General features: G+C 37.3%; 1 protein-coding gene across 1 annotated transcript in view; it reads left to right on the top strand.

Annotated features, from left to right (window-relative positions):
* TMEM260 (transmembrane protein 260) overlaps positions 1–26969 on the top strand; it is a 70776-nt gene that overhangs the window by 22280 nt on the left and 21527 nt on the right. Inside the window, 6 exon segments of the mRNA XM_004010675.5 lie at positions 11668–11845; positions 12881–12994; positions 16116–16295; positions 17818–17858; positions 23436–23519; positions 25044–25158. Of these exon segments, the coding sequence (XP_004010724.4) occupies positions 11668–11845; positions 12881–12994; positions 16116–16295; positions 17818–17858; positions 23436–23519; positions 25044–25158 (712 nt within the window).

The following is a 26969-nucleotide window of genomic DNA, read 5'->3' on the forward strand; positions in this document are numbered from 1 at the left end:
TAGACAGTCACTGGAGACCCCAGTGAGAACAATTCCAGTAGAGGACTAGGGTGAGAACAGAGGATGGATGCTGCAAATGTGGACAATGTGAGGCCAATCCTGAACGTCACTGTGACCCTGAAAATTGCCCTCAGGAAAGTGTTCTCGACATCAGCTTGCCCGCTAGTCATTTTTATTTCCATCTCAGTAAGGAGAAACAAAGCATGCACAGATATCATCATATACCGTGAACAGTGTAACAAGACTGCCGACCTGCACAGCCAGTGAATGAACTGGAGACCATCTCTGAAGTCTTCAGAAGCTCTTCATCCTCACCATTGCTGGCATTATCCTTTGACCTGTCAGCCAGTCACAGACGCAGCTTGCTGTAGGCTGATGTGGGATGTCACATCTGCTTGTTTGCCTGCTTGTGACATTGTGGCACTAGACCACACACTTCTCTTCCTACATTGCACTCACCCTGCAGACTTACTAATATACCATGTACTGCTTGTCTTTTGAGACAAATGCTTAATTTTAGTGGATATCTTATGATTTTGAGAACAGCTTTATTAAACTCCTTCATCTCCCTTCCCACTCCCTGCCTGATTTGAGCTTTCAGTTTGCTCAGTTTCTTGGTGCCCCTACACTTGTCTTCCATTGAACTGAGACCTAGATCCCTTTGCTCATCCTTTTGATCTCCTCCATCAGCCCCCTGCTGGCTCTGCTTCCTTCCCCATTCAGTGTAGACCCTGTAGTTCATCGCTTTAACACCTTTTCCTCTTGTCCTTCTGCCCTACCTACCTAGTAAAACTCAACCTGGCTCCTTCCCCAGCCCAGGTCAGGCTGCCACAGACCTTGCCACAGCCATGTGGACCAAGGCTGCCACCCTATATCCACAGCTTCTACAGTCTCCAGCCTCAGCTGAGTGCTTATTATTACACATTATTTGCTATCTACAAGTCCTTGTTCTGTAGCCCTCCTTAGCTTGCAGAGTTTTCTCAGAGCAGACGATTCAAATTATCTCCACTTTTCTTAATCCACTAGACTGTACATGTTACATGGTCAGTAAATGTTGACTGATTCTGAGTCTTAGCACGAAACAAGCTTTTAAAGGCAGCGTGTTCAAACCTGTGCATTTGAAGGAACATGAACAGTTTGATATATAAAAGGCTGTTGGAAACAAAGAGACTCTCAAAAGTATAGCCTATATACATCATTTTATGGAAATCAGAGATAGTATTAATAAAATGAGGCCTCCAAAATGTTTTATATTCTCTATATGGATGCATGCATAACTTTTTGCCCTTAGGCATATTGCCTTCTTTTCTATGTTCCACAAAGCTTTGACAACTGCAGCATTTATTTTCAGAATTTCCTCACACAGTGTTTCTTGAAGACAATATAAATAATAAAGAAGGAAGGCAGATAGTTTTAGTCAGGATTCTCAGTGGCAAGCGATTGGCTATATTTAGCAGAAAAGAAGAATATTGAAAGGAAGTTGGGAAGAATGCTACAACTCAGTAATAAGAAAGATACAGCAATTTTTTTAATGGGCAAAATATTTGAAAAGACATTTCTCCAAGGAAGATGTAGAAATGACCCATGAGCAATTGCAAAGGTGCTCAGCATTGTTAGCCATTAAGGAAGTGCAAATCAAAATCTCAGTGAGATACCCTTTCACACCCAATGGGATGACTAGAATCAAAAAGATAACAAGTGTTCACTGGGTTGTGGAAAAATCAGAACCCTCATCCATTGCTTGTGGGAACGTAAAATTATGCAGCCACTTTGGAAAACAGTTTAGCAGTTTCAAATGATTAAATTGGTTGTTTTAGGATCCAGCAATTCCACTGCTAGGTATATACCCTAGAGAAATGAAAACATGTCCACACAAAATCTTGTACACAGATATTTACAGAAGCACTATTCGTAGTAGGCAAAAGATGGAAACAGTCTAGATGTCCATCAATGGAAGAATGAATAAGCAAAATGTGGAATAGCTATGTAGTGGAATATTAATTCAGCTGTACAAAGAAGTGAAATACTGATACATACTACAAGTTGGATGAACCTTGAACACATCATGTTAAGTGAAATAAGTCAGACACAAAAGTCCGTGTATTATGTGATTCTACTTATATGAAAACCCAGAAGAGGGAAATTCACAGACAGAAGGTAGATTGGTGGTTACTTAAGTCTGGCAGTGAGATTGGAGAGATAGTTAAAGGAGATAGAGTTTCTTTTTGAGGTGATGAAAATGTTATAAGATTGACTATAATGATAGTTGCATATTTCTAAATATACTGAAAATCTTTAATTGTACATTTTAAATAAATGAATTATATAGTATATGAATTATATCTCAATAAAGCTTTTTACTTTTAAATTCAAGAAAGTAGGGAAAACCACTAGACCATTCAAGTATGACCTATAATCAAATCCCTTATGATTATACAGTAGAAGTGAGAAATAGATTCAAGAGATTAGATCTGATAGAGTGCCTAAAGAACTGTGGACGGAGGTTCATGACATTGTACAGGAGGCAGGGATCAAGACCATCGCCCAAGAAAAAGAAATGCAAAAAGACAAAATGGTTGTCTGAGGAGGCCTTACAAATAACTGAGAAAAGAAGAGAAGTGAAAGGCAAGGAGAAAAGGAAAGATATACCCATTTGAATGCAGAGTTCCAAAGAATAGCCAGGAGAGATAAGAAAGCCTTCCTCAGTGATCAGTGCAAAGAAATCGAGGAAAACAATAGAATGGGAAGGACTAGAGAGCTTGTCAAGAAAATTAGAGATACTGAGGGAACATTTCATGCAAAGATGGGCTCAGTAAAGGACAGAAATGGTATGGACCTAAGAGAAGCAGAAGATATTAAGAAGAGGTGGCAAGAATACACAGAAGAACTGTACAAAAAGATCTTCATGACCAAGATAATCACGATGATATGGTCACTCACCTAGAGCCAGACATCCTGGAATCCAAAGTCAACGGCCTTAGGAAACATCATTATGAACAAAGCTAATGGAAATGATGGAATTCCAGTTAAGCTATTTCAAATCCTAAAAGATGATGCTGTGAAAGTGCTGCACTCAACATGCCAGCAAATTTAGAAAACAGCAGGACTAGGTCACAGGACTAGAAAAGGTCAGTTTTCATTCCAATCCCAAAGAAAGCCAATGCCAAAGAATACTCAAACAACCACACAATTGCACTCATCTCAAACGCTAGCAAAGTAATGCTCAAAATTATCCAAGCCAGGCTTCAACAGTATGTGAACTGTGAAATTCCAGATGTTCAAGCTGCATTTAGGAAAGGCAGAGAAACCAGAGATCAAATTGCCAGCATCCATTGGATCATACAAAAAACAAGAGAGTTCCAGAAAAACATCTGCTTTATTGACTATGCCAAAGCCTTTGACTGTGTGGATCACAACAAACTGTGGAGAATTCTTAAAGAGATGGGAATACCAGATACCTGACCTGCCTTTTGAGAAATCTGTATGCAGGTCAGGAAGCAACAATTAGAACTGTACATGGAACAACAGACTGGTTTCAAATAGGGAAAGGAGTATGTCAAGGCTGTATATTGTCACCGTGCTTATTTAACTTATATGCAGAGTACATCATGAGAAACGCTGGACTGGATGAAGCACAAACTGGAATCAAGAATGCCAGGAGACAGCCTCTACTACAAAGCCACAGTCATCAAGACAGTATGGTACTGGCACAAAGACAGAAATATAGATCAGTGGAACAAAATAGAAAGCTGAGAGATAAATCCACACACCTATGGACACCTTATCTTTCACAAAGGAGGCAAGAATATACAATGGATTAAAGACAATCTCTTTAACAAGTGGTGCTGGCAAAACTGGTCAACCACTTGTAAAAGAATGAAACTAGAACACTTTCTAACACCATACACAAAAATAAACTCAAAATGGATTAAAGATCTAAACGTAAGACCAGAAACTATAAAATTCCTCGAGGAGAACATAGGCAAAACACTCTCCAACATAAATCAGAGCAGGATCCTCTATGACCCACCTCCCAGAGTAATGGAAATAAAAGCAAAAATAAACCAATGGGACCTAATTAAACTTAAAAGCTTCTGCGCAACAAAGGAAACTATAAACAAGGTGAAGAGACAGCCTTCAGAATGGGAGAAAATAATAGCAAATGAAGCAACTGACAAAGAATTAATCTCAAAAATATACAAGCAACTCCTGCAGCTCAACTCCAGAAAAATAAATGACCCAATCAAAAAATGGGCCAAAGAACTAACTAGACATTTCTCCAAAGGAGACATACAGATGGCTAACAAACACATGAAAAGATGCTCAACATCACTCATTATCAGAGAAATGCAAATCAAAGCCACAATGAGGTACCATTTTACGCCAGTCAGAATGGCTGTGATCCAAAAGTCTACAAGCAAAAACAAACAAACAAACAAAAAGTCTACAAGCAATAAATGCTGGAGAGGGTGTGGAGAAAAGGGAACCCTCTTGCACTCTTGGTGGGAATGCAAACTAGTACAGCCACTATGGAGAACAGTGTGGAGATTCCTTTAAAAACTGCAAATAGAACTGCCTTATGACCCAGCAGTCCCACTGCTGGGCATACACACCGAGGAAATCAGAATTGAAAGAGACACGTGTACCCCAATGTTATCGCAGCACTTTATAATAGCCAGGACATGGAAGCAACCTAGATGTCCATCAGCAGATAAATGGATAAGAAAGCTGTGGTACATATACACAATGGAGTATTACTCAGCCATTAAAAGAATACATTTGAATCAGTTCTAATGAGGTGGATGAAACTGGAGCCTATTATACAGAGTGAAATAAGCCAGAAAGAAAAACACCAATACAGTATACTAACACATATATATGGAATTTAGAAAGATGGTAATGATAACCCTGTATGTGAGACAGCAAAAGAGACACAGATGTATAGAACAGTCTTTTGGACTCTGTGGGAGAGGGAGAGGGTGGGATGATTTGGGAGAATGGCATTGAAACGTGTAATATCATATATGAAATGAATCACCAGTCCAGGTTTGATGCATGATACTGAATGCTTGGGGCTGGTGCACTGAGATGACCCAGAGGGATGGTATGGAGAGGGAGGAGGGAGGGGGGTTCAGGATGGGGAACACGTGTATACCTGTGGTGGATTCATGTTGATGTATAGCAAAACCAATACAATATTGTAAAGTAATTAACCTCCAATTAAAATAAACAAATCTATATTTTTTAAAAAAAGAATGCCAGAAGAAATATCAATAACCTCAGGTCTGCAGATGATACCATCCTTATGTCAGAAAGTGAAGAAAAACTAAAGAGCCTCTTGATGAAGGTGAAAGAGGAGAGCAAAAACGTTGGCATAAAACTCAACATTCAGAAAACTAAGATGATGGCCTCTGGTCCCATCACTTCATGGCAAATAGATGGGGAAGCAATGGAAACAGTGACAGACTTTATTTCTGGACCAACCTAGACAGCATATTAAAAAGCAGAGACATTACTTGGCCAACAAAGGTCCATATAGTCAAAGCTATGTTTTTTCCAGTAGTCATGTATGGATGTGAGATTTGGACTATAAGGAAAGCTGAGCCCGAAGAATTGATGCTTTTGAACTGTGGTGTTGCAGAAGACTCTTGAGAGTCCCTTGGACTGCAAGGAGATCCAACCAGTCCATCCTAAAGGAAATCAATCCTGAATATTCATTAGAAGAACTGATGCTGAAGCTGAAACTCCAATACTTTGGCCACCTGATTTGAAGAAATAATTCTTTTGAAAAGACCCTGATGCTAGGAAAGATTGAAAGCAGGGGGAGAAGGGGACAACAGAGGATGAGATGATTGGATGGCATCACCAACTCAATGGACATGAGTTTGAGTAATCTCCAGGAGTTGGTGAGGGACAGGGAGGCCTGCCACGCCTGCAAGCCATGGGGTCGCAAAGAGTCGGACACAACTGAGCGACTGAACTGAGCTGAATGGAAAGCTTTTTAAAAGAGGAAATATTCAAATCTAGAATTTAAAAAAGAGAGAGAAGGAAGTTGGAAAGCTTGCAGAATTTCTGGGAAGGCTGGATTAGCAGGCTCTGATCCCAAAATATTCAGAGTCCCAGGCACGTATGTGTTGGTGAAACCATTGTGGCTGCCATCTGTGGGCCCCAGGCACCCCAGCTCACATCATCAACACTGACCTGGATTCTGAGCACTAACCCTGAAAGTGCTGCCATTATTGTCTGTGAAAATGATGCACAAATCCCACCCACCATGTCTGATTCTGTCTCCATACCTGCTTTTTGACCTCATGAATTTCCAGTTCAAAGAATGGAGCAGGTGATTCTGACAGGCAGAGCCTAGGTCATATACCCATGCTCTAACTGCTTGGAGACTAGAAAAATATTCTGTATTTCAGTGTGTGTAATAAGAAGGGCTTTGCCTCATAAGCTTGTATCCCTCAGGCATATGAAAGGATTTTAGACGTTGAGTAGCAAAGGAAAAGAGAAGGTCCAATACTCTTCAGTCTATAGGCTGAGTTGATTTTTAAGCAAGCTGTTTTGAGATGCTGAAAAGATCAAGATTATAGGTTTGATTTTCTTTACTGGCTTTATAATCAGTTACCTTCTTTTCTATAACCTTATACCCAGAAAAATCAGGTGAAAGAGTATATGGATTATTCATTGTAAAACAATCTTGTCCTTGGCAGGGGGGGGTGATATGGGACAGAAGTGAGGCGGGAAAAATTCAGATTTTAGACCTTGCTGATGTAGGATTAGTCTTCAATAAAATGCTAATATACATAAGTATCTATAATAGTCTAAGGTGACTGGATAAATTTTACCACTGATAATTTTACTTATACTGTCTTCAATTTCTAAAACCTTATGAAATATTTGAAAAGGCAGTTAACATAGTTCATAATTCCAATAATGTCAATAATTCAAACACTTTAGGATGTCTTCCTGAGCATAATAATGTGCTAAAAATCATTGTAGATTAGTGAGTCTTGAGTTTTCTTCCTGAGGATTTGTACATATCAGTTCTCTTTAATTAACTGTTTGCTGGTTTTAAACTTTAACTGCCCTTTCAAAAAAAAAAAAAGTTAATATCAGTCTTGAGAGGTATGTACAATTCAAGTTGGTAGTGTGTTGTTTAGATAACACATAGACATAAATACAATTCTAATAATTGACAAAACTTCTGTTCTTCACTCAAAGAGGTGCATATTTAACTAAATAAATGTACAATATATCATTGAAAGTGAAATCGCTCAGTTGTTTCTGACTTTTTGCGACCCCATGGACTAGCCTACCACACTCCTCCGTCCATGGGATTTTCCAGGCAAGAGTACTAGAGTGGGTTGCCATTTCCTTCTCCAGAGGATCTTACCAACCCATGGATCATATACTGGTCTCCTGCATTGTAGGCAGACGTTTTACCATCTGAGCCACCAGGGAAGTTTATCATTAGTCTGGGATAAACGATTCGACATTAAAATAGCCATCTCTTACCCATAATGTAATTATTTTAAATAGCCAGACTAACAATTTTAATCCTGGTTCTGCCGCTTAATTACCTACTATAGGACTTTGGAAAAATTATTTGGCCTCCCTGAGCCTCATTTTCTTTATTTGAGAAAAGGAGACAAACCACCATCTACTCCTAGGGTTATTGTGAAAATTAAATGAATATAAAGAAGGCCATAGAACAATACCTGAAACATGGCTAACAAGAAACTCAACAAATGTCAGCAACTTATCTTGGAAATTTGCTGATTTCTTTAAACTTTTTATCTTGATGTAATTTCAGATTTATAAAAAAGTGGCACAAATGGTTCACTGTTTGCCCTTTACTCAGGTTCCCAAATATTAATATTTTACCTCATTTGCTTTATCCTTGACTCAGTGGATATGTATGTATTATTTTGCTTTTTAACCAATTAAGAATAAGCTGCAGTCATGATGTCCTTTTACCCTTAAATGCTTCAAGATATGTTTCTTTAAACCAACATTGTCTTACATATACACAGTGTAGGTCTCAAAACAAATTATCAATGATACAACACTGTTACCTAATCTTCAGACTTGATCCAATTTTTTCCACATGCTTATAGTAGATGATACCACCCTTATGGCAGAAAGTGAAGAGGAACTAAAAAGCCTCTTGATGAAAGTGAAAGTTAAAAAGTTGGCTTAAAGCTCAACATTCAGAAAACAAAGATCATGGCATCTGGTCCTATCACTTCATGAGAAATAGATGGGAAAACAGTGGAAACAGTGTCAGACTTTATTTATTGGGGCTCCAAAATCACTGCAGATGGTGATTGCAGCCATGAAATTAAAAGACACTCCTTAGAAGAAAAGTTATGACCAACCTAGATAGCATATTAAAAAGCAGAGACATTACTTTGGCAACAAAGGTCCGTCTAGTCAAGGCTATGGCTTTTCCTGTGGTCATGTATGGATGTGAGAGTTGGACTGTGAAGAAAGCTGAGCACCGAAGAATTGATGCTTTTGAAGTGTGGTGTTGGAGAAGACTCTTGAGAGTCCCTTGGACTGCAAGGAGATCCACCCAGTCCATCCTAAAGGAGATCAGTCCTGGGTGTTCATTGAAAGGACTGATGCTAAAGCTGAAACTCCAAAACTTTGGCCACCTCATTTGAAGAGCTGACTCATTGGAAAAGGCCCTGACACTGGGAGGGATTAGGGGCAGGAGGAAAAGGGGACGACAGAGAATGGGATGGCTGGGTGGTATCACCGACTCGATGGACATGAGTTTGAGTAAACTCCAGGAGTTGATGATGGACAGGGAGGCCTGGTGTGCTGTGATTCATGGGGTCGCAAAGAGTCGGACACGACTGAGCGACTGAACTGCACTATAGTAGAAGGCCTAGATCATGCCTTTTATTCTATTGTCATCCTTTTGGTCTCTAATCTGGGACAGTTCTCATGGTGATTTTGTTTATTCTCAAGACTTTGACGTTTCTTGATACATACAGGTCAGTTATTCTGTAGAATGTCCTTCAGTCTGAGTTTGTCTGTCCTCTTGCTTAAATTCAGGTAATGCATTTTTGGTAGGAATACCACAGAAATGATGCTGTTTTTTTTTTTTTTTTTTTTTTTTGCAATAGATAAAGAAGCATATGATGGTTTTCTGTCCCATTACTGGGCGTTAACTTTGATGATGTGATTAAGACTGTTGGTCCAGTTTGCCACTGTAATTACAGTTTCTTCTTTTGTAATTATTTACAGGGAAATACCTTTAGACAGTGGACATATTTCTGTTACTCCAAACTTTACCCTCTACTTTGGTATCCATTGATTATTATTATGATGGTTGTCAAGTGGGGATTTCTAATTCTTCTAATTTCTTCTATAGTTATTAGTTGACTTTCCATGGACTTTTCCTTCTCACCCAGTTTTTTATATCACTACAGATCCATAGCTTTTCTTTTTTTACATTCATAGATTCTTGTTTATTCATTGGGTTACAGTCTGTTACTCTAATTATTTTTATGCTCAAGTTTTCCCCAATTTGGCCAATAAGAGTCCTGTAAGCTGGCTAATATGCTCTTTGTTAATGTCTCCATTTGAACATTTCCTTACTTTGTGTCCCAAAATGTTTCTAATTATTTTGCTACTTGAGCTTTCCCAGCCCTGGAATCAGCCATTTCTCCAAGGGTGCTAATTTATGTTTTAAGTAGAAGAAGGAATCTTGTATCTTTTGCTGACTTTCCAAAGTCATATTGACAGCTGGAACTTAGAAGTTTCTTTAAATTGTTACTAATACTTTAAGATTAATTCATTCTTTTATTTGTTAAGTTTCCTTTCTGTGCTTGGGGCCAGATGCTTCCAATTAAGTGAAGTTTAGCTCCAGTTCACATTTCCAAAAACAATGTAAGAATCATTGATATGCAGAGATGGGCTAAAAACCTGGGAATTGAAGAGAAAATTGAGAGAAGAGTAGAGTTTTAATAAAGGAGCAGGGAGGACCTTCAATTCAGGGAGCAAATGTATGGAGCTAGGAATAGGCGAGTCTTATTAGGGAATTTTGAGGAGCTTGACTACTTGGTAGGAGGTCATGTTGATAATTAGTGTTTAGGGGGCCCAGTTTATTGGGAGCCTGGATTCCAGGCTGATTCTAATTCATCCTGTAGGAACAAAGAGTATTCACAAAGAGTATGCTTTAGAAAGTTTAATCTAATGTTATATTGCAGAAGAATTAGAAAATGTAAGGCAAGTTAGGAAACTATTACTTTGAATCTAAGGCAAAAGGAATACAAATGGAAAGGAATCTGAAAAGGAATTTGGAAGGAAGAAATAACTAGGTTCTTGAATCAGGAAAACTGGGAGAATGGAGTATTCTGTAGGAAATAGGAAACTGATGATTTTTATAAGGGAAAGAGAACAGGAAAATTGTAAACAGAAATTCAGAGAAAAACAGGTTTGGTGATATTGAAATTTGTTAGCTTTTTTCCTACTAAGGTTGATTAAAAGCTATACAGTTACTCCATAATTTTTATGCAAAACAATACAGCTAAAAAGTAATGACCTATGATTTGACCTCTCAAATCATATCTCTAAATTGAGATCCAGATTCCTCAATTAATTTGAAATATGGGCTTCTGTTGGTATTGGGAGTGAGGAATTTGTTTCCAAGCATAGCATTTGATTCTTCTGTGTTACTAAAGTTCACACTCTCACCCTTCTCTTTAAAAAAAAAAAAATCATTTTTAACTTTGACTTTGTGTGAAGAAGAAATCATTAGAAACTAAGAATTTAGCTTACAAGATCTTAAAATCACCAAATATTGTGACCAAGACATACTTTGCCATATGTTGAGAGATAAATGTAAAAAGTACCTAGACCCAGACATTCCGCAAGGAGTGAGAGTGAGTGTTCCTGAACAGATATTCCTTTTTTTTCTTTTATTCATTTTTAAAAGCTTTTTATTTTGTATTACGATATAGGTGATTAACAATGTTGTGATATTTTGATAGTTTCAGGTGAACAGCAAAGGGACTCAGCCATACACATTCATGTATCTTCTCCCCGTGACTCCCCTCCCATCCAGGCTGACACATAACACTGAGCAGAGTACCCTGTGCTATACAGTAGGTCCTTATTGGTTATCCATTTTAATTATAGCAGTGTGTACATGTCCGTCCCAAACTCCGTAACTATCCCTTTACTGCATCCTTCCTCACTGGCAACCATAAGTTCATTCTCTAAGTCTGTAAGGCTGTTTCTACCAAGCAGATACTCTGCCATTTTATTAATTTTTCAGTCTTAATCAGTCATGATCGTTTTTCTTCTTAGATATAGCAAGAAAAGTGGCCCAGGTTTGTTATCTCTCTAGTCTCGGTCTCTTCAGGCTTTCTGAAATGGCTTGAATCCTAACGAGTACATTGAAGAACTAAACCTCATTCAGTTCATAAGATACCAAGCAGGTTTGTTCATTTGTTTCTTAATAGGTTAATATATGGACTTTGTAATTAAAATCTGTTGAAAGGAATTATTACACGAAGTAATGTATTAACCATCTAATGTGTTGGGATAGTGCTGGGCAGCTGTCATAATTTCTGCTGCTACAGTTTATAAAAAGGAAAATAAAGTCAGTTCTTTTTGTTGAGAAAGAAGATTTCATGTTATCTGTATTTGCAGGCTTTCTGGCTCATATGCTGGAGGAATCCTTGCTGCGGGGGTGTTTTCATTTTCTCGTCTAACATGGCAGTGGTCCATTGCAGCAGAGGTTTTTAGCTTAAACAATCTGTTTGTGGGCCTGCTTATGGCTCTTACTGTACATTTTGAGGAGGCAGCAACTGCGCAAGAAAGATCAAAGGTAACCTATTTTGATCAAAGTGAAATCACTTTTTGTTTTAATTTTTAGACAGATGCTCTATTTCTTTTTAACTTTGGTTTAGATACTGTTCATCTATTCTGATTACTGTCAAAGTAATCTAGGCATGTTGAGAGAAAAAGCACTCTCCAAACACTCAGTTTTTTTACTGTAAACTCTGAGAGCCTTTATAAAACATGAAAAATTTTTTTCTATCTCAGAGTTCAAAAGTTTTTTGGAGAATGAGGGTGTTACAAAATCCCCTTTGAGTCTTACTGGGAAAGAAAGGCTTGTTAGCTAATCCACTGTCATATATGTGTGTGTGTGTGTGTGTGTGTGTGTGTGTGATCTTAAGATGCCAAGCTCTAGGGTGACCACTTTAAATTATTTACCATTATGGTGCATTAGCTTATTCTCTAATTTCACAAAAGATCAAATAATTTGTACTTTTTTTTCACCAAAAGGAAAGTAATCAGATGTAAAATGAAGTAGTTCTGAAGAGATTATAATGACTAATCATCAAAATAATTTGCAGTGTCAGGGAACCCTGTCTTCTAAGGGCTTACCATCTACACATTGAAGAATGCCAGATTATCGTAATATTTGGGCAGCTTGTGTTATTAAAGAATTTAGAAACAAAAGAACATCAAGGTTTATCTGTGGTTTCCATATACAAACCTGTGATGATATTAGAGTTTATTTTTTGTTTAACATAAACCCTTTTATGATTATGAAAATAACATGTTCAAAAATAGCAAAAAGACCACCATAGGGAACCAGGTTTCTAAATAAAAGTGTTATATTTAATTAATTTAATAGAAGAAAATCTAAAAGAATTGCTGAACTTTAATATTAATAAAATAATGGTGATAGATATTAGTGAGTATTAAAGCTGATTGTTTGCATTAAAAGTTTGATGTTAACCTGGCTTACTGTATAAATGCTTAGTTGTAATAAAAAGAATAGCTTTTTACTATTGTGCTTTCTTAGTTTTCAGTGAATTTTTAACTTGGATTATTTTCTTTTATTATTTTTCAGATAGCTAAAATTGGTGCTTTATGCTGTGGCCTTAGCTTATGTAATCAGCACACAATAGTACTCTATGTTTTGTGCATAATACCATGGATTCTCTTTCGACTTTTAAAAGAGAAGGTAGGTTTTTGAGAAAAAAAGCCCAATATGACATTTATGGCACCAGAAAACATGAGGTTTATTTATTAGTTTCGTACAGGTTTAATAGGGATATTGTAAAGTCTATAGATGGTTTTGGGTAGTATGAACATTTTAACAATATTAATTATTTTAATCCATGAATGTGAGACATCTTTTCATATGTGTCTTCTTCAGTTTCTTTCATCAATGTCTTATAGTTTTCAGTATACAGATATTTCATTAATACCTCCTCAGTTAAATATATTCCTAAGCAATTTATTATATTTGATGCTATGCTATTGTAAATGAAATAGTTTTCTTTTTAAGATAGTTCATTGTTAGTATATAGAAGCACAACTAATTTTGTATCCTGTAACTTTCCTAAATTTGTTAAGTTTTACAGCTTTTTGATAGAATCTTTAGGATTTCCTATTTAAGATCATGTAATTTGCAAACAGAGACAATTTCACTTCCTTTCTAGTTTGGATTCCTTTTATTTCTTTTTTTGCCTAATTACCCTGAGTAGGACTTCCAGTACTATGTTGAATGTGAGAGGTGAGAGTGGGCATGCTTGTCTTATTCCTGATCTTAGAGGAGAAGCTTTCAGTCTGTCACCATTGAGTACTGTGTTAGCTGTGGCCTTGTCATATGTGACTTTCATCATGTTAATATGTGCCCCACATCAATTAAATCAAAATTATTTTCGAGTAGGATCAGCCACTGGCTCGGCTCTGTAGATGCGCAGAACTGCTGGCTGATCAGCCTCTGCTCTGGCACTGCTGCAAAGAGGAGTGTGTTCTCCCAAGAGTGGAGACCGGTCGCTGTAAGCCCTGCTTCCCTTCTCCATCTCTGATGGAGTGGTTGAGCCCAGTGGTTGAGCCCCAAATATCTATGCCCACCCACCCCCTCCCCCGCCGCTGTGGTCCCCGTGAGTGAGAACTGAGTGAGTCTCCAGGGGAGCATCCTGCAATGCCTGGGGAGCTGGATTTCCACCCTGGGGGCTCTTTTCCCACTGGAAAAAGTGTACCCCAAGGGGAGTCCTCTAATGGACCGCTGTGCTGGCCTAGGGGAGGAGTGAAATGGTCAGAGTGCCCCTCAAAACTTCAAGTGCAGTCCTTCTCGGTCCCTGTGGTCCAGGACTTCAGCCTCAACCCCATTGTCTGGGATTTTCACAACAGTATCTTGTCTTCAGGTAGTTGCTGATGGTGTTTAGCGGGAAAGACTGAAGTTGGGATTACTTATGTTGCCATCTTGATGGTGTCACTCTTAGCCAGGCTTCTGATATCAGAGAAGGTGCAGCTAGATATACATTCTCTGGCATGAACTTAAAAAGCAAATCTTTTGTTTTAAGTCTTTGGAGGGAGAGCCATATTCTCATGTAAAACATACAAGACCCAGAGCTGACAAGTTAGGAACCTGATCTGAGAGCCTGTTTACCCTGTACTTAGATCAGCCTCTGATAAATGATGAAATTTGGGAAAGTGTGGCTCTTCAGAGCACCTTTTATTTTTATTATTTAAAGAGCAGAGTCTAGAAAATAAGATCTACCAGTGAAGTGATAGGGAATTGGATCTGACTGCTCAGGTGACCTAAGGCGAAATTAGTTGGTTGCAACCCCAACTGCTTACTTAAATTATCTAGAAAGATTTAAGAAAGTAAATAGGTATTTGTGTGTGTGTATGTCTTTGTGTGCTCTCACTACCCTAAAATAATTCTGATTTATTTGATTGGGTGTGAGGCCCTAGGACTGATAGTTTTAAAAGTTCCCCAGGTGATTCCAGTGTACATGCAGCTAGGACTCAGAGCCACTCTCCTGCACTCTCCGAAATAGTTCTCATGTGTTGATTTCTCTATTTCCCACACAAAAGGAAAATTCTGCAGCAACTATGTCTTGCCATTCTAAACTGAACTTTATAGTGTGCGGAAACTGCTAAAATCTAAACATTTACTTTCTTTAAAGCTACTTTTAAGAATAGCAAAGGCATATTCTTCGATTAGTTATTTCTTCCATTTTTTTATCCCATCATTTTGTATGAATCTCATTACCACTTTAGAAATGTCAAACAAAATCTACTGTAGTAAAAACACTCCATTTTCAATGAAGAATGCTTACTTGAAAATGCTAGTGTAAGTCAACTACTTTTCTACTTCTGATGAATGGAAATCTTGGTTCTCATATTCATTGTCACCTATCAATTTCCCTTTTTTGTAAAGAAAAAATTGGCAATTTCCAATCATGATATTTGTAGGAGATGACATTTCCAATTACTAAAGCAACCATAGAATTCTTTTGGACTCAATCTTTGTGAAAATTTGGCAGTTTCCCTTGGTTTTAGAAACGTGCAAAAGCGGGACTTCCCTGGCAGTACAGTGGTTAAGACTCTGTGCTTCAGTTACTTCAAGGCTTGCTCCTTGGTAGGGGAACTAAAATTGCATGCCACATGACATGGCCAAGAAAGAAAAAAGCAAAGAAGAAACTTGCAGATGAGAAATATATTCTGTTTGAGGCAAGATTGTTGCATTCAACAAATTTCCTTCTTCCTTTGTAAATTGAGAAAAAAAAATAGCATTTGGATGAACTTGAGTGTTACTTAAAAACTAGCTTCATTTGTGCTGATTTCCATGAAATGTCCAAAACCCTTGTAGAAACAGTATGTTATTAATGTGCAGTCATAATATATAGTTAAAGCCTACTCCTGATGATGATAATGAAGTGAATCAGTATTAGAACAATATCTTGGGCAGTTTTGAAAACAGTCAAACACCATAATCAACACTAATCACTTCCAAGTGGGTAGTCTCAGCTGTGCAGTGCTGCATGTCATGACATGGTTTTAAGTGTAGAGGATGCAATAAACATGAGAATCATGTCTTTGCTAATATTATTTGCTTCACTCAGATTTCACTTGCCATGCAAAGGAGTTCAGGCTGATGCAATTTCCTAGTAATCCACAGTAATCAGAAGGTTTAACATCATCTTCCGTGGTGACTTGATATAAATTGAGAGATCAGCTCTGAGCAAACATATTTGATGTTTTCCTCAATGTATTCTTGAAGTTCCAGGATGAATCTGACTAAAATAAACACTGTGATACATGTGACTCCCTGTGCTCTAATGCAGGAACTCTCCCCAGGCTCCCTGTTGAAGTTGAGTCTGTGCTTCTTTGCTGGTCTGCTGCCCTATATCTACCTGCCTGTCTCATCCTACCTCAATCAAGCTCGTTGGACCTGGGGAGACCAGACAACATTGCTAGGATTTTTGACACATTTTCTCAGGGAAGAATATGGAACATTCAGTCTGGTAAATTTATATTTCAAACACTTTTAAGGAAATAAGTGGCAAAACTTTAGTGTTCTGCCTGGACCATGAGTGGAAAAAAAAAAAATGACACATGACAGCATGTGGAATTTTCTTTCATTATTTATCTAGCAGACTTGCCCCTTGGAATGTAGCCTTTCACATGAGTTTGAAAAAACTGACTCACTTAATCTGACATCCTTTTGTGTATCCTGAATATATTTTTCAAGATAACAAGCAGTCAAAAGCCTCTGCTCCCAGGAGCTGAAAGCTTTTCAGTCTTTTTATCATCGGGTATCATTTGGGCCCTTGGTCTATGATTAAAAATATCTGGAAACAATTAGAGGAAAAACGCTTCAAAAATTTTAATATACCTTGACCAAAACATTTCTTTTTTTTTTTCCAAATATTTGATGAACAGTGTTCATGTTAGTATTTAGTAGGAGACCTAAATATGTTAATCTTCATAAAATATGATCTCACTCAATGGGAACAATATGTTCCAGAGAATTTCAAAAGACTTTGCTTTCCCTAAGACATAGTTTAGGGTAAAACACTAAATGCGCTTGTGAGTAATGGTTATCTGAAAAGTGGAAGGATATACAGATGGGTTTTTATTTTTAAATAGACAGTTATATCCGATTTTTCTTTCATGATTTGTACTTTTTGTGTCTTACTTGAATTAGGCAAATCTCAGATGACTACAATATTAAAGCATACCATTCATAACAAAATTTTAAGCCATGCCAAAACTAATGATCTATTACTCAATAATACATAAAAGGTAGTAAACCTATATAGTTTTAGAATGTAGGGTAATAACTAACACAGAATTCAAGGTAATAGTTACCACTAGGGGATAAGAAAGCCCCTTTCAAGGGCTCTGTGAAATATGGTATTTGTGCAGTTCTGTTTCTTCAATGAATGGTGAGTCTATAGGTTTTTTTAAAAACTATCCCCTAAATATAGATTATATATGTTTTTATATATAAGAGATATTTCCTAAAAATCATTTAATAAAAGGATAATTATTATTCTTTGACTGAGAAGGTTTGGTGCTTTAAATTTATACTCTGGTTTACTTACATTGGTTATTCCATTGAAATATTGCTTGAGGGCCATTGCAGATTTGAAAACGTGTATAATTCACACATAATTGTGAAATTATAGGCAGGTGATAATGAGCTCTAATCAAAGTGCCCAAAAAAGAGCTTAAAGAGACTTTGTAATGAAAGTGTAAAGTCTGTTAATTCATTAATGTGTTAATCATTCCTGCTGGAAGAGTTTAACTGATTTTTAGCCAATTATTATTTCTGAAATGATTCCTAAGGGATGTCTGTGTTTAGTTTTCATTGACTTCTCTTAAAAAATCCAAAGAGACTCTGAAATAAACACTTTGAATGAAGAGGAGTTGCATCATATATTTAAAACATGTATCTTTTAAATCAGGGTAGTTAAAATACAATAGCCTTCCAAAGTTTCAGTTTAACACTTGTGCAAATAAACTTTTCTCTTTTATGTTCAGGCCAAATCTGAAATAGGATCCAGTATGTCCGAAATATTGCTGTGAGTATGAAATATTTTAAACTATTTTTAAATGAATTCTTTATTAATTCCTTTAAATGATTTTAGGGATTTCTGAATTTATCACTTTGTGAAGCAGTACATCTGAGAAGTAGTTCTCACCTCTGTGGTTAACAGTTTTTGTGTATAATGTCAAATATTCTAGCATCCCATCAATAACATAAAGCTTGAAATGAGCGCTAAATACAACAGTGAATAAGACTATTAGGAGATTAAATAGAATCTATAAAATGAAAATGTTTCAACTTTCAGTTGAATACAAAATTACCCAATATATTGTGGCTTTATAAATAACTTTTTCTTTGTTTATATCTTCTTGCTTTTGGAGACATTTTAGAACATTGCATTTAGCACAATTTAAACAATCATTTTCTTGTTATTTTGCTTTGAACTATAATGTGGGGAGAAATATCAATAACATCAGATATGCAGATGACAGCACCCTTATGACAGACAGCAAAGAGGAATTAAAGAGCCTCTTGATGAAGGTGAAAGAGCTGGCTTAAAACTCAACATTCAGAAAACAAAGATCATGGCATCCAGTCTCATCACTTCATGGCAAATAGATGGGGAAACAGTGGGAACAGTGAAAGACTATATTTACTTGGGATCCAAAATCACTGTGGACAGTGACTGCAGCCATGAAATTAAAAGATGCTTGCTCCTTGGAAGAAAAGCAATGACAAACCTAGACAGCATATTAAAAAGCAGAGACACTACTTTGCCTTTGCCTAGAAAAGTCCATCTAGCCAAAGCTGTGGTTTTTATTTCATGCAATAATGGACACAATAAAGGACAGAAGAGGTACTGACCTAACAGAAGCAGAAGATATTAAGAAGAGGTGGCAAGAATACACAGAAGAACTATACAAAAGAGTTCTTCGTGACCAGATAACCATGATGGTGTGATCACTCACCTAGAGCCAGACATCCTGGAATGTGAGGTCAACTGGGCCTTAGGAAGCATCACTACAAACAAAGTTAGTGGAGGTGATGAAATTAGAGTGGAGCTATTTCAAATCCTAAAAGATGATGCTGTTAAAATGCTGCACTCAGTATGCCAGCAAATTTAGAAAACTCAGCAGTGGCCACAGGACTGGAAAAGGTCAGTTTTCTTTCCAATCCCAAAAAAGGCAATGCCAAAGAATGTTCAAACTACCACACAATTGCACTCATCTCACATTCTAGCAAAGTAATGCTCAAAATTCTTCAAGCCAGGCTTCAACAGTACATGAACCATGAATTTCCAGATGTTCAAGCTGGATTTAGAAAAGGCAGAGGAACCAGAGATCAGGTTGCCAACACCATTGGATCATAGAAAAAGAAAGAGAGTTCCAGAAAAACATCTACTTCTGCTTTATTGACTATGCCAAAGCCTTTGACTGTGTGGATCACAACAAACTGTGGAAAATTCTTCAAGAGATGGAATTACCAAGCACCTGACCTGCCTCCTGAGAAATCTGTATGCAGGTCAAGGAGCAACAATTAGAACTGGACATGGAAAAACAGCCTGATTCCAGATTGGGAAAGGAGTACATCAAGGCTGTATATTGTCACCCTGCTTATTTAACTTATATGCAGAGTACATCATGTGAAATGCCGGACTGGATGAAGCACAAGCTAGAATCAAGATTGCTGGGAGAAATATCAATAACCTCAGATATGCAGATGACACCACCCTTATGGCAGAAAGCAAAGAACTAAAGAACCTCTTGATGAAAGTGAAAGAAGGCAGTGAAAACGCTGACTTAAAACTCAACATTCAAAAAACTAACTAAAAAAATTAAGATCGTGGCATCTGGTCACATCACTTCATGGCAAATAGATGGGGAAACAATGGAAATAGTGAGAGACTTTATTTTGGGGGGCTCCAAAATCACTGCATTTGGTGACTGCAGCCATGAAATTAGCTGACGCTTACTCCTTGGAAGAAAAGCTATGACCAACCTAGACAGAATACTAAAAAGCAGAAACATTACTTTGCTGACAAAGGTCTGTCGGTCAAAGCTATGGTTTTTCCAGTAGTCATGTATGGATGTGAGAGTTGGACCATAAAGAAAGCTGAGTGCCAAAGAATTGATGCTTTTAAACTGTGGTGTTGGAGAAGACTCTTGAGAGTCCCTTGGACTGAAGGAGATCCACCCAGTCCATCCTAAAGGAGACTAGTACTGGATGTTCACTGGAAGGACTGATGTTGAAGCTGAAACCCCAATACTTTGGTCACCTGATGTGAAGAACTGACTCATTGGAAAAGACCCTGATGCTGGGAAAGATTCAAGGCAGGGAGAGAAGGGGATGACAGAGGATGAGATGGTTGTATGGCATCACCGACTCGATGGACATGAGTTTGAGCAAGCTGCAGGAGTTGCTGATGGACAGGGAAGCCTGGCATGCTGCAATCCATGGGATCATAGAGTCAGGTATGAATGAGCAACTGAGCTGAACTGAACTGATGGGTTTTCCAGTGGTCATGTATGGATGTGAGAGTTGGACCATAAAGAAGGCTGAGCACTGAAGAACTGATGCTTTTGAATTGTGCTGGAAAAGACTCTTGACAGTCCCTTAGACTGCAAGGAGATCAAACCGGTCAATCCTAAAGGAAATCAGTCCTGAATATTCATTGGAAGGATTGATGCTGAAGCTGAAATTCCAGTACTGTGGCCACCTGATGCAAAGACCCTACTCATTGAAAAAGACCCTGATGCTGGGAAAAGTTGAAGACAGAAGGAGAGGGAGATGACAGAGGATAAGATGGTTGGATGGCATCACCAACTCAATGAACATGAGTTTGAGCAAACTCCAGGAGTTGGTAAAGGACACGGAAGCCTGGTGTGCTACAGTCATGGGGCCACAAAGAGTCAGACACAACTGAACGACTGAACAACAATATTCATTTAATTCTTCAAATATTAATTTATTTAATGTTTTAAGACTTCCTGTAAGCTGTCCTTAAGCTCTGTTTTTGACTTACACATTTTTAAAAATCCAGCCTTATTAGAACCAGCTTAATATATTTTCATCTATATTATCTCTCAGTGTTCTTTGAAAAATGGGTTAATATTTGCTTTAAAACCTATGGAGTTTAAGATAACAAAATTATCTATAGCAATTTTGTAATATTACAGTATTTCAATATAAAATTAAGTATGAATAGGTTTACCTGACACTAAAGTGATCTCAGTATTAATATGGGATTCACAGGACAACTTGCAAACTTTTAAAAATATGGGGAAAATATTTTAAATCTATATGTGAGGTAGCTAACGTGTTCTCGCAGTTTCTATATTGTTCATTTGCTGATTTTCTTGCTTCCTTCCATACTCTGATCTTTTCTTTTTAAATTACTTTCATTAAATTTTTTGACTGTGCTAGGTTTTCGGTGCTTTGTGTGAGCGTTCTCTGGTTTCAGTGAGTGAGGGCTACTCTTCATTGTGGTGCACGGGCTTTTCATTGCATTGGCTTCTCTTGTTGCAGAAAACAGGCTCTAGCACAGGCTTCAGTGGTCGCGGCTCATGGGCTCAGTAGTTGTGGCTTGTGGGCTCTAGAGCTTGGGCTCAATAGTTGCAGTGCATGGGCTTAGTTGCTCCAAGACATAGGAAATCTTCCTAGACCAGGGATCAAACCCGTATCGCCTGCGTTGGCTGGCAGATTCTTATCCTCTGTGCCACCAGGGAAGTTCTAAATTACTTTCTTTCTACTCTAAATAAATGATACATAATTATTATAGAAAATTTAGAAAATACAGGTAAGAAAACCAAGAAAATTAAAATTGCCTATAATTCCAGCATGCAGAGATAACTACTGTTCTTAATCCATTAACATTCTTGTCTATATCCTTCCAATATTTTTAATATTTTTGCTTGTTTTTAAAAATGGAATCATAATATACACTCTGTTTTGTTAGCCTGCTGTTTTTCATTTAATACTATATCTTGAAAATACCTCCTTGCCACCATTTATTCTTGTATAACCTTTTAAGATTCTTACATTGACTTTAAATATTTCTGTTTATGTCTGATGAAGACTTGTGGCTTCTTTTTCTTTTCTGTTGGGGAGAAGGTAGCAAGAAGCTCAGTTCCCCTTTTAAAGATAAAGACAACTGTATCAGTGTCTGTCGGCTTCTCATTTGGGGATTTTCTCCATGCCAAGACTCCCAGCCTGCTGTTTTCTATCTACCTTCCAAAACTGTCTTCACATTCAGGATCATTGATATATTTTGTCTTAACAAACCTCACATGAACTCCAGAGATGCCTCAAGAGTAATCCTAGACCATACATCTAACTTTCATTAGCTGCATGTAAAAGTCACCTATGGGAGAACTCAAAGGTCTCCTTTACATTGAAGTAATAGCAGTTAGGTCACATACTCAGAAAAAAAGGCTTGACCAAAGTGTTGCCCACGCACACCCACACTGTTTGTTCCAATGAAGTCATATGTGGAATGGGGATATAATCCTAGCACTCTCTGAGCAAGAGAATTCCTAGTCTTTAATTGTTTCAGTGGACAGGAGTGTTAAGAAAGGCAACTCATAATTAACCTACTAAAAAATTCTTGAACATGATTTAACCTAATCATCTACCCTCTTCCAGTCAAGCAAATTGTGTTCTTTCTCCATGCGTATCTTTAAATTGCCATCCTGTTGGATTACAGAATGGAAATTATTTAGTCTAACCCTAGGCAGTGACCATGTTTAAAAGCTTACATTTAAGCAACAGATCTCTACAAATTGATTTTGAGACTGACTTCGTTCCTTTTGAAGGATAGTTTGAAATGGGCCTCATGCTGGAATCAATTTTTCAAGTGTAGTTGAAAATGAGTAAGGCTATCTTCTCATAGTAGATGAGTCTCCATTAGTAAAATACACATTGTGTGGTTTCCATAATTATGGCATTACATTTTCTCCAATAAAATTGCCAGTAGGGTGAAGAAAGTTCTTTGAGATAGTGTTTAGAGTCATTTTTTCATTAAAAGTTGGAGATTGCCAGAGCTATTTGAAAACTCAGATAATACTTGGAAAATGTTTATTAGTTAATGAAAGAATTTAATTATAAAGGGGAAATACATTTCTTGGAGATTGCTTAAACACTTTTTGTACCAAATAATACAGAAAACAAGGAAGACTTCTAAGAAAGGAGATAACCTCGAAAAGCATGCTTGGAGATCAATTCTCTTTCCTTTTTTCTCCATGATTGGATCTCCAGAAAATTATTTGAGTTAGTTTTGTTTTCAGTTTCACATGGCTTCTTATCAAACTAATCTGAGATACAAATTGGTTTATAAATCATTATAGTAGACCAATATCAAAAACACCAAATAATTATGTGTTCTTAGGTCAAATAGTATAAGTTCAGTGTTACAACTGAAAAACATCTTACAACTGTTTAGCTCTTTCTTGTGGTACTTTTTCTCCCAAATTTAAAAGAACACAAAATAATTTAAAATCTGACTCCCAGTCTTAAAATTATTTACTGCATAATTAGGTGTAGTATGTAAAGAATGCTTTGTTTGGAACTAGCAAATTTGTTTTCTGCCAATAATAAATTAAATTGTCTCTTACAGTTCTCAAGTGACAAATATGAGGACCCAACTCTCATTCAACATTCAAGCCCTTGCAGTTTGGGCAAATATATGTTTAACAAGAAAGTGAGTAAAGTAGTTCCTTTTTCTGTTATTTTTTGCATGTTCATTAATTGAATTAATATAGTCACTATATCATTTTGGCAAATAGATGGGGAAACAGTGGCTGACTTTATCTTTTTGGGCTCCAAAATCACTGCAGATGGTGATTGCAGCCATGAAATTAAAAGACACTTACTCCTTGGAAGGAAAGTTATGACCAACCTAGACAGCATATTAAAAAGCAGAGACATTACTTTGTCAACAAAGGTCCGTCTAGTCAAGGCTGTGGTTTTTCCAGTGGTCATGTATGGATGTGAGAGTTGGACCATAAAGAAAGCTGAGCGCTGAAGAATTGATGCTTTTGAAGTGTGGTGTTGGAGAAGACTCTTGAGAGTCCCTTGGACTGCAAGGAGATCCAACCAGTCTATCCTAAAGAGATCAGTCTTGGGTGTTCACTGGAAGGACTGATGTTGAAGCTGAAACTCCAATACTTTGGTCACCTGATGTGAAGAGCTGACTCATTTGAAAAGATCCTGATGCTGGGAAAGATTGAGGGCAGGAGGAGAAGGGGACGACAGAGGATGAGATGTTTGGATGGCATCACTGACTCAATGGACATGGGTTTGGGTAAACTCCGGGAGTTGGTGATGGACAAGGAGGCCTGGCCTGCCACTATTCATGGGGTCGCAGAGTCGGACACGACTGAGCGACTGAACTGAATTGAACCTCTGTTAATTTCTTGTTTACTGACTTTCTAGTCTATTGAGTATATTCTTATATAAATGTATATTTGAATATATACTTATTATTTTATTTCCTTAACCCTTAACATTATAGTGAGCATATTTCCATACCATAACAAATACTTAGGATCATTTAAATTTCTGTATAATATTCCATTCTAAAACCTGGGACAATTAATTTAAATGTTTTCCAGTTTAAGAGTCTTAGATTGCTTCTACTTTTTCCACTACTGTAAATAAATACCAAGGCATTGTTATAGATTAATTCTTATCCAGTATTTCTGGTTCTTACTTAAAGATTTATGCCCACATATCAAATTAATGGGTCAATGAATGTGAATATTTTTTAAGGCTCTTGATGTATTGATATATTATCAAATTAATTTTTCTTGAACATTGTACTAACATACATTCTCATATAACTTCATTCTCACCAGCATTGAGATTTGTCATTTTTAAATTTTTTATTATTTTGATGCATGAAATTATTCTTTTGTTTTACATATGTTTAATTAAGCTTAAATTTAATAGGATTAGTAATTTATATTTCTTCTGCAGTTTTAATCTCATATTTTTTGCTGCATAGTTCCAAGTTATGCTTATAATATGTAGTGCAGTGTGGCTTATTACTATGTTCTGGTTATCTATTCCAACTCACATTTTTAAGCCTAAGGTCTTTCTTTGTTCCTATTTAAAAATGGAAAGGTTTTTCGTTTCAAATATTTTTCCTACAGCTTGTAACTGTTAATATTATTAATATTCATGTCACATAAGTAATTTTGGACATATTTTAATTTTTTTATAGGGACAGACAAAGCCCATCATTAATATGGCTTTTTACTGGAATGTTTTGCATTTATTCATTGTTCTTTGCCTGGAGGGCAAATTTAGATATTTCAAAACCGCTTTTCATGGGTGTGGTAAGTTTTGCCTAGATATATCCTTTGACCAGAAAGTTCGTGAAGAATGTACAAATCTGTCTTTCATGAATCTTGTAGAAGGGCAAGCTGTCTCAGAAATAGTTAAAATTGTACATGAAGTGAAGTGAAGTGAAAGTCACTCAGTCATGTCCAACTCTTTGGAATGTTGGAGTGGGTAGTCTTTCTCTTCTCCAGGGGATCTTCCCAACCCAGGGATCAAACCCAGATCTCCAGCATTATAGGTGGATTCTTTACCAGGTGAGCCACAAGGAAAGCCCAAGAATACTGGAGTGGGTAACCTATCACTTTTCCAGGGGATGTTCATGACCCAAGAATTGAACCAGGGTCTCCTGGATTGCAGGCGGATTCTTTACCAACTGAGCTATCAGTGAAGCCCTGATATTGTGTATACATGATCACAAATCAAAATTAAATTATTGAATAGGTAAGGCTAAGGCCTCTTTTGGGGGTGGAAAAAAGCATTGTTTCATTAGCACAATAGTTAAATAGAAAAATAAATGTAAGGTAGATTTAAGTTAGTCATTTTATATGTGTGCTTGCAGATATGTTAATAGGAACCACTACATTTCTTCTGGAATTTTTTTAAATAGCTTGATGAAAATGTTTAATGGTGTGGGGAGATCAATGAATGCATTGTTGATGATTTTTATTAGTGGGTGTGATTCCAAATGTTGGTCATTAGTGTTCTTATAGTTGAATAACAATGATGGCTTTTCATATCATTCAGTTCAGTTCAGTTCAATCGCTCAGTCGTGTCCGACTCTTCGCGATCCCATGAATCGCAGCACACCAGGCCTCCCTGTCCATCACCAACTCCCAGAGTTCACTCAGACTCACGTTCATCGAGTCAGTGATGCCATCCAGCAATCTCATCCTCTGTCGTCCCCTTCTCCTCCTGCCCCCAATCCCTCCCAGCATCAGAGTTTTCCAATGAGTCAACTCTTCACATGAGGTGGCCAAAGTACTGGAGTTTAAGCTTTAGTATCATTCCTTCCAGAGAACACCCATGACTGTTCTCCTTCAGAATGGATTGGTTACTTGTGGTAAATTCCATGTAAGAATAATGATAACATCCCTCATATTTAAGTACTATTTTTGTGATTGGTTTTGTGGGGTTTTCTTCAAAACCTTCACCTATTTATGGGGGGCTCATGTTAATTGTAAGTGGCGGTGTTGGTTGTGGTATTGTATTAAATTTTGGTGGTTCTTTTTTAGGATTAATGGTGTTTTTAATTTTTTTAGTGGGGGATGTTGGTAGTATTTGGTTATACAATGGCTATGGCTACTGAGCAGTATCCTGTAAGACTGTCTTAGGAATATTCCTTTCTGGTTTAATTATAATGTTTTCAATGGTTTTTTCACATTGAAGGATGAGAAGTTGGGATTGTATTTAAATGTAATGTTTTAGGGGATTGCGCCTCCCTGGTGGCTCAGCTGGTAAAGAATCTGCCTGCAATGCAGTAGACATGGGTTCAGTCCCTGGGTTGGGAAGATCCCCTGGAGGAGGGCATGGCACACAATCCAGTATTCTTGCTTAGAGAATCCCGTGGACAGTGGAGTCTGGTGGGCTACAGTCCATGGGATCACAAAGAGTCAGACACCACTGAGTGACTAACACTTTCACTTTCTTTTTCACATTTCTTCTGGAACTTTTTTAAATAGCAGAGAAATATGGGTTGTACTTAGGGTCTCTACCAACATATTCCCTTATTTTCTTACCTCACCAGTCCACACTTGTACAAAACAGGAAGTATATTTCAATTTTCCCTGACTACGATATCTGAAATTAG

The sequence above is a fragment of the Ovis aries genome, chromosome 7 (genome assembly GCF_016772045.2).
Source record: "Ovis aries strain OAR_USU_Benz2616 breed Rambouillet chromosome 7, ARS-UI_Ramb_v3.0, whole genome shotgun sequence".
Lineage (NCBI taxonomy): Eukaryota > Metazoa > Chordata > Mammalia > Artiodactyla > Bovidae > Ovis > Ovis aries.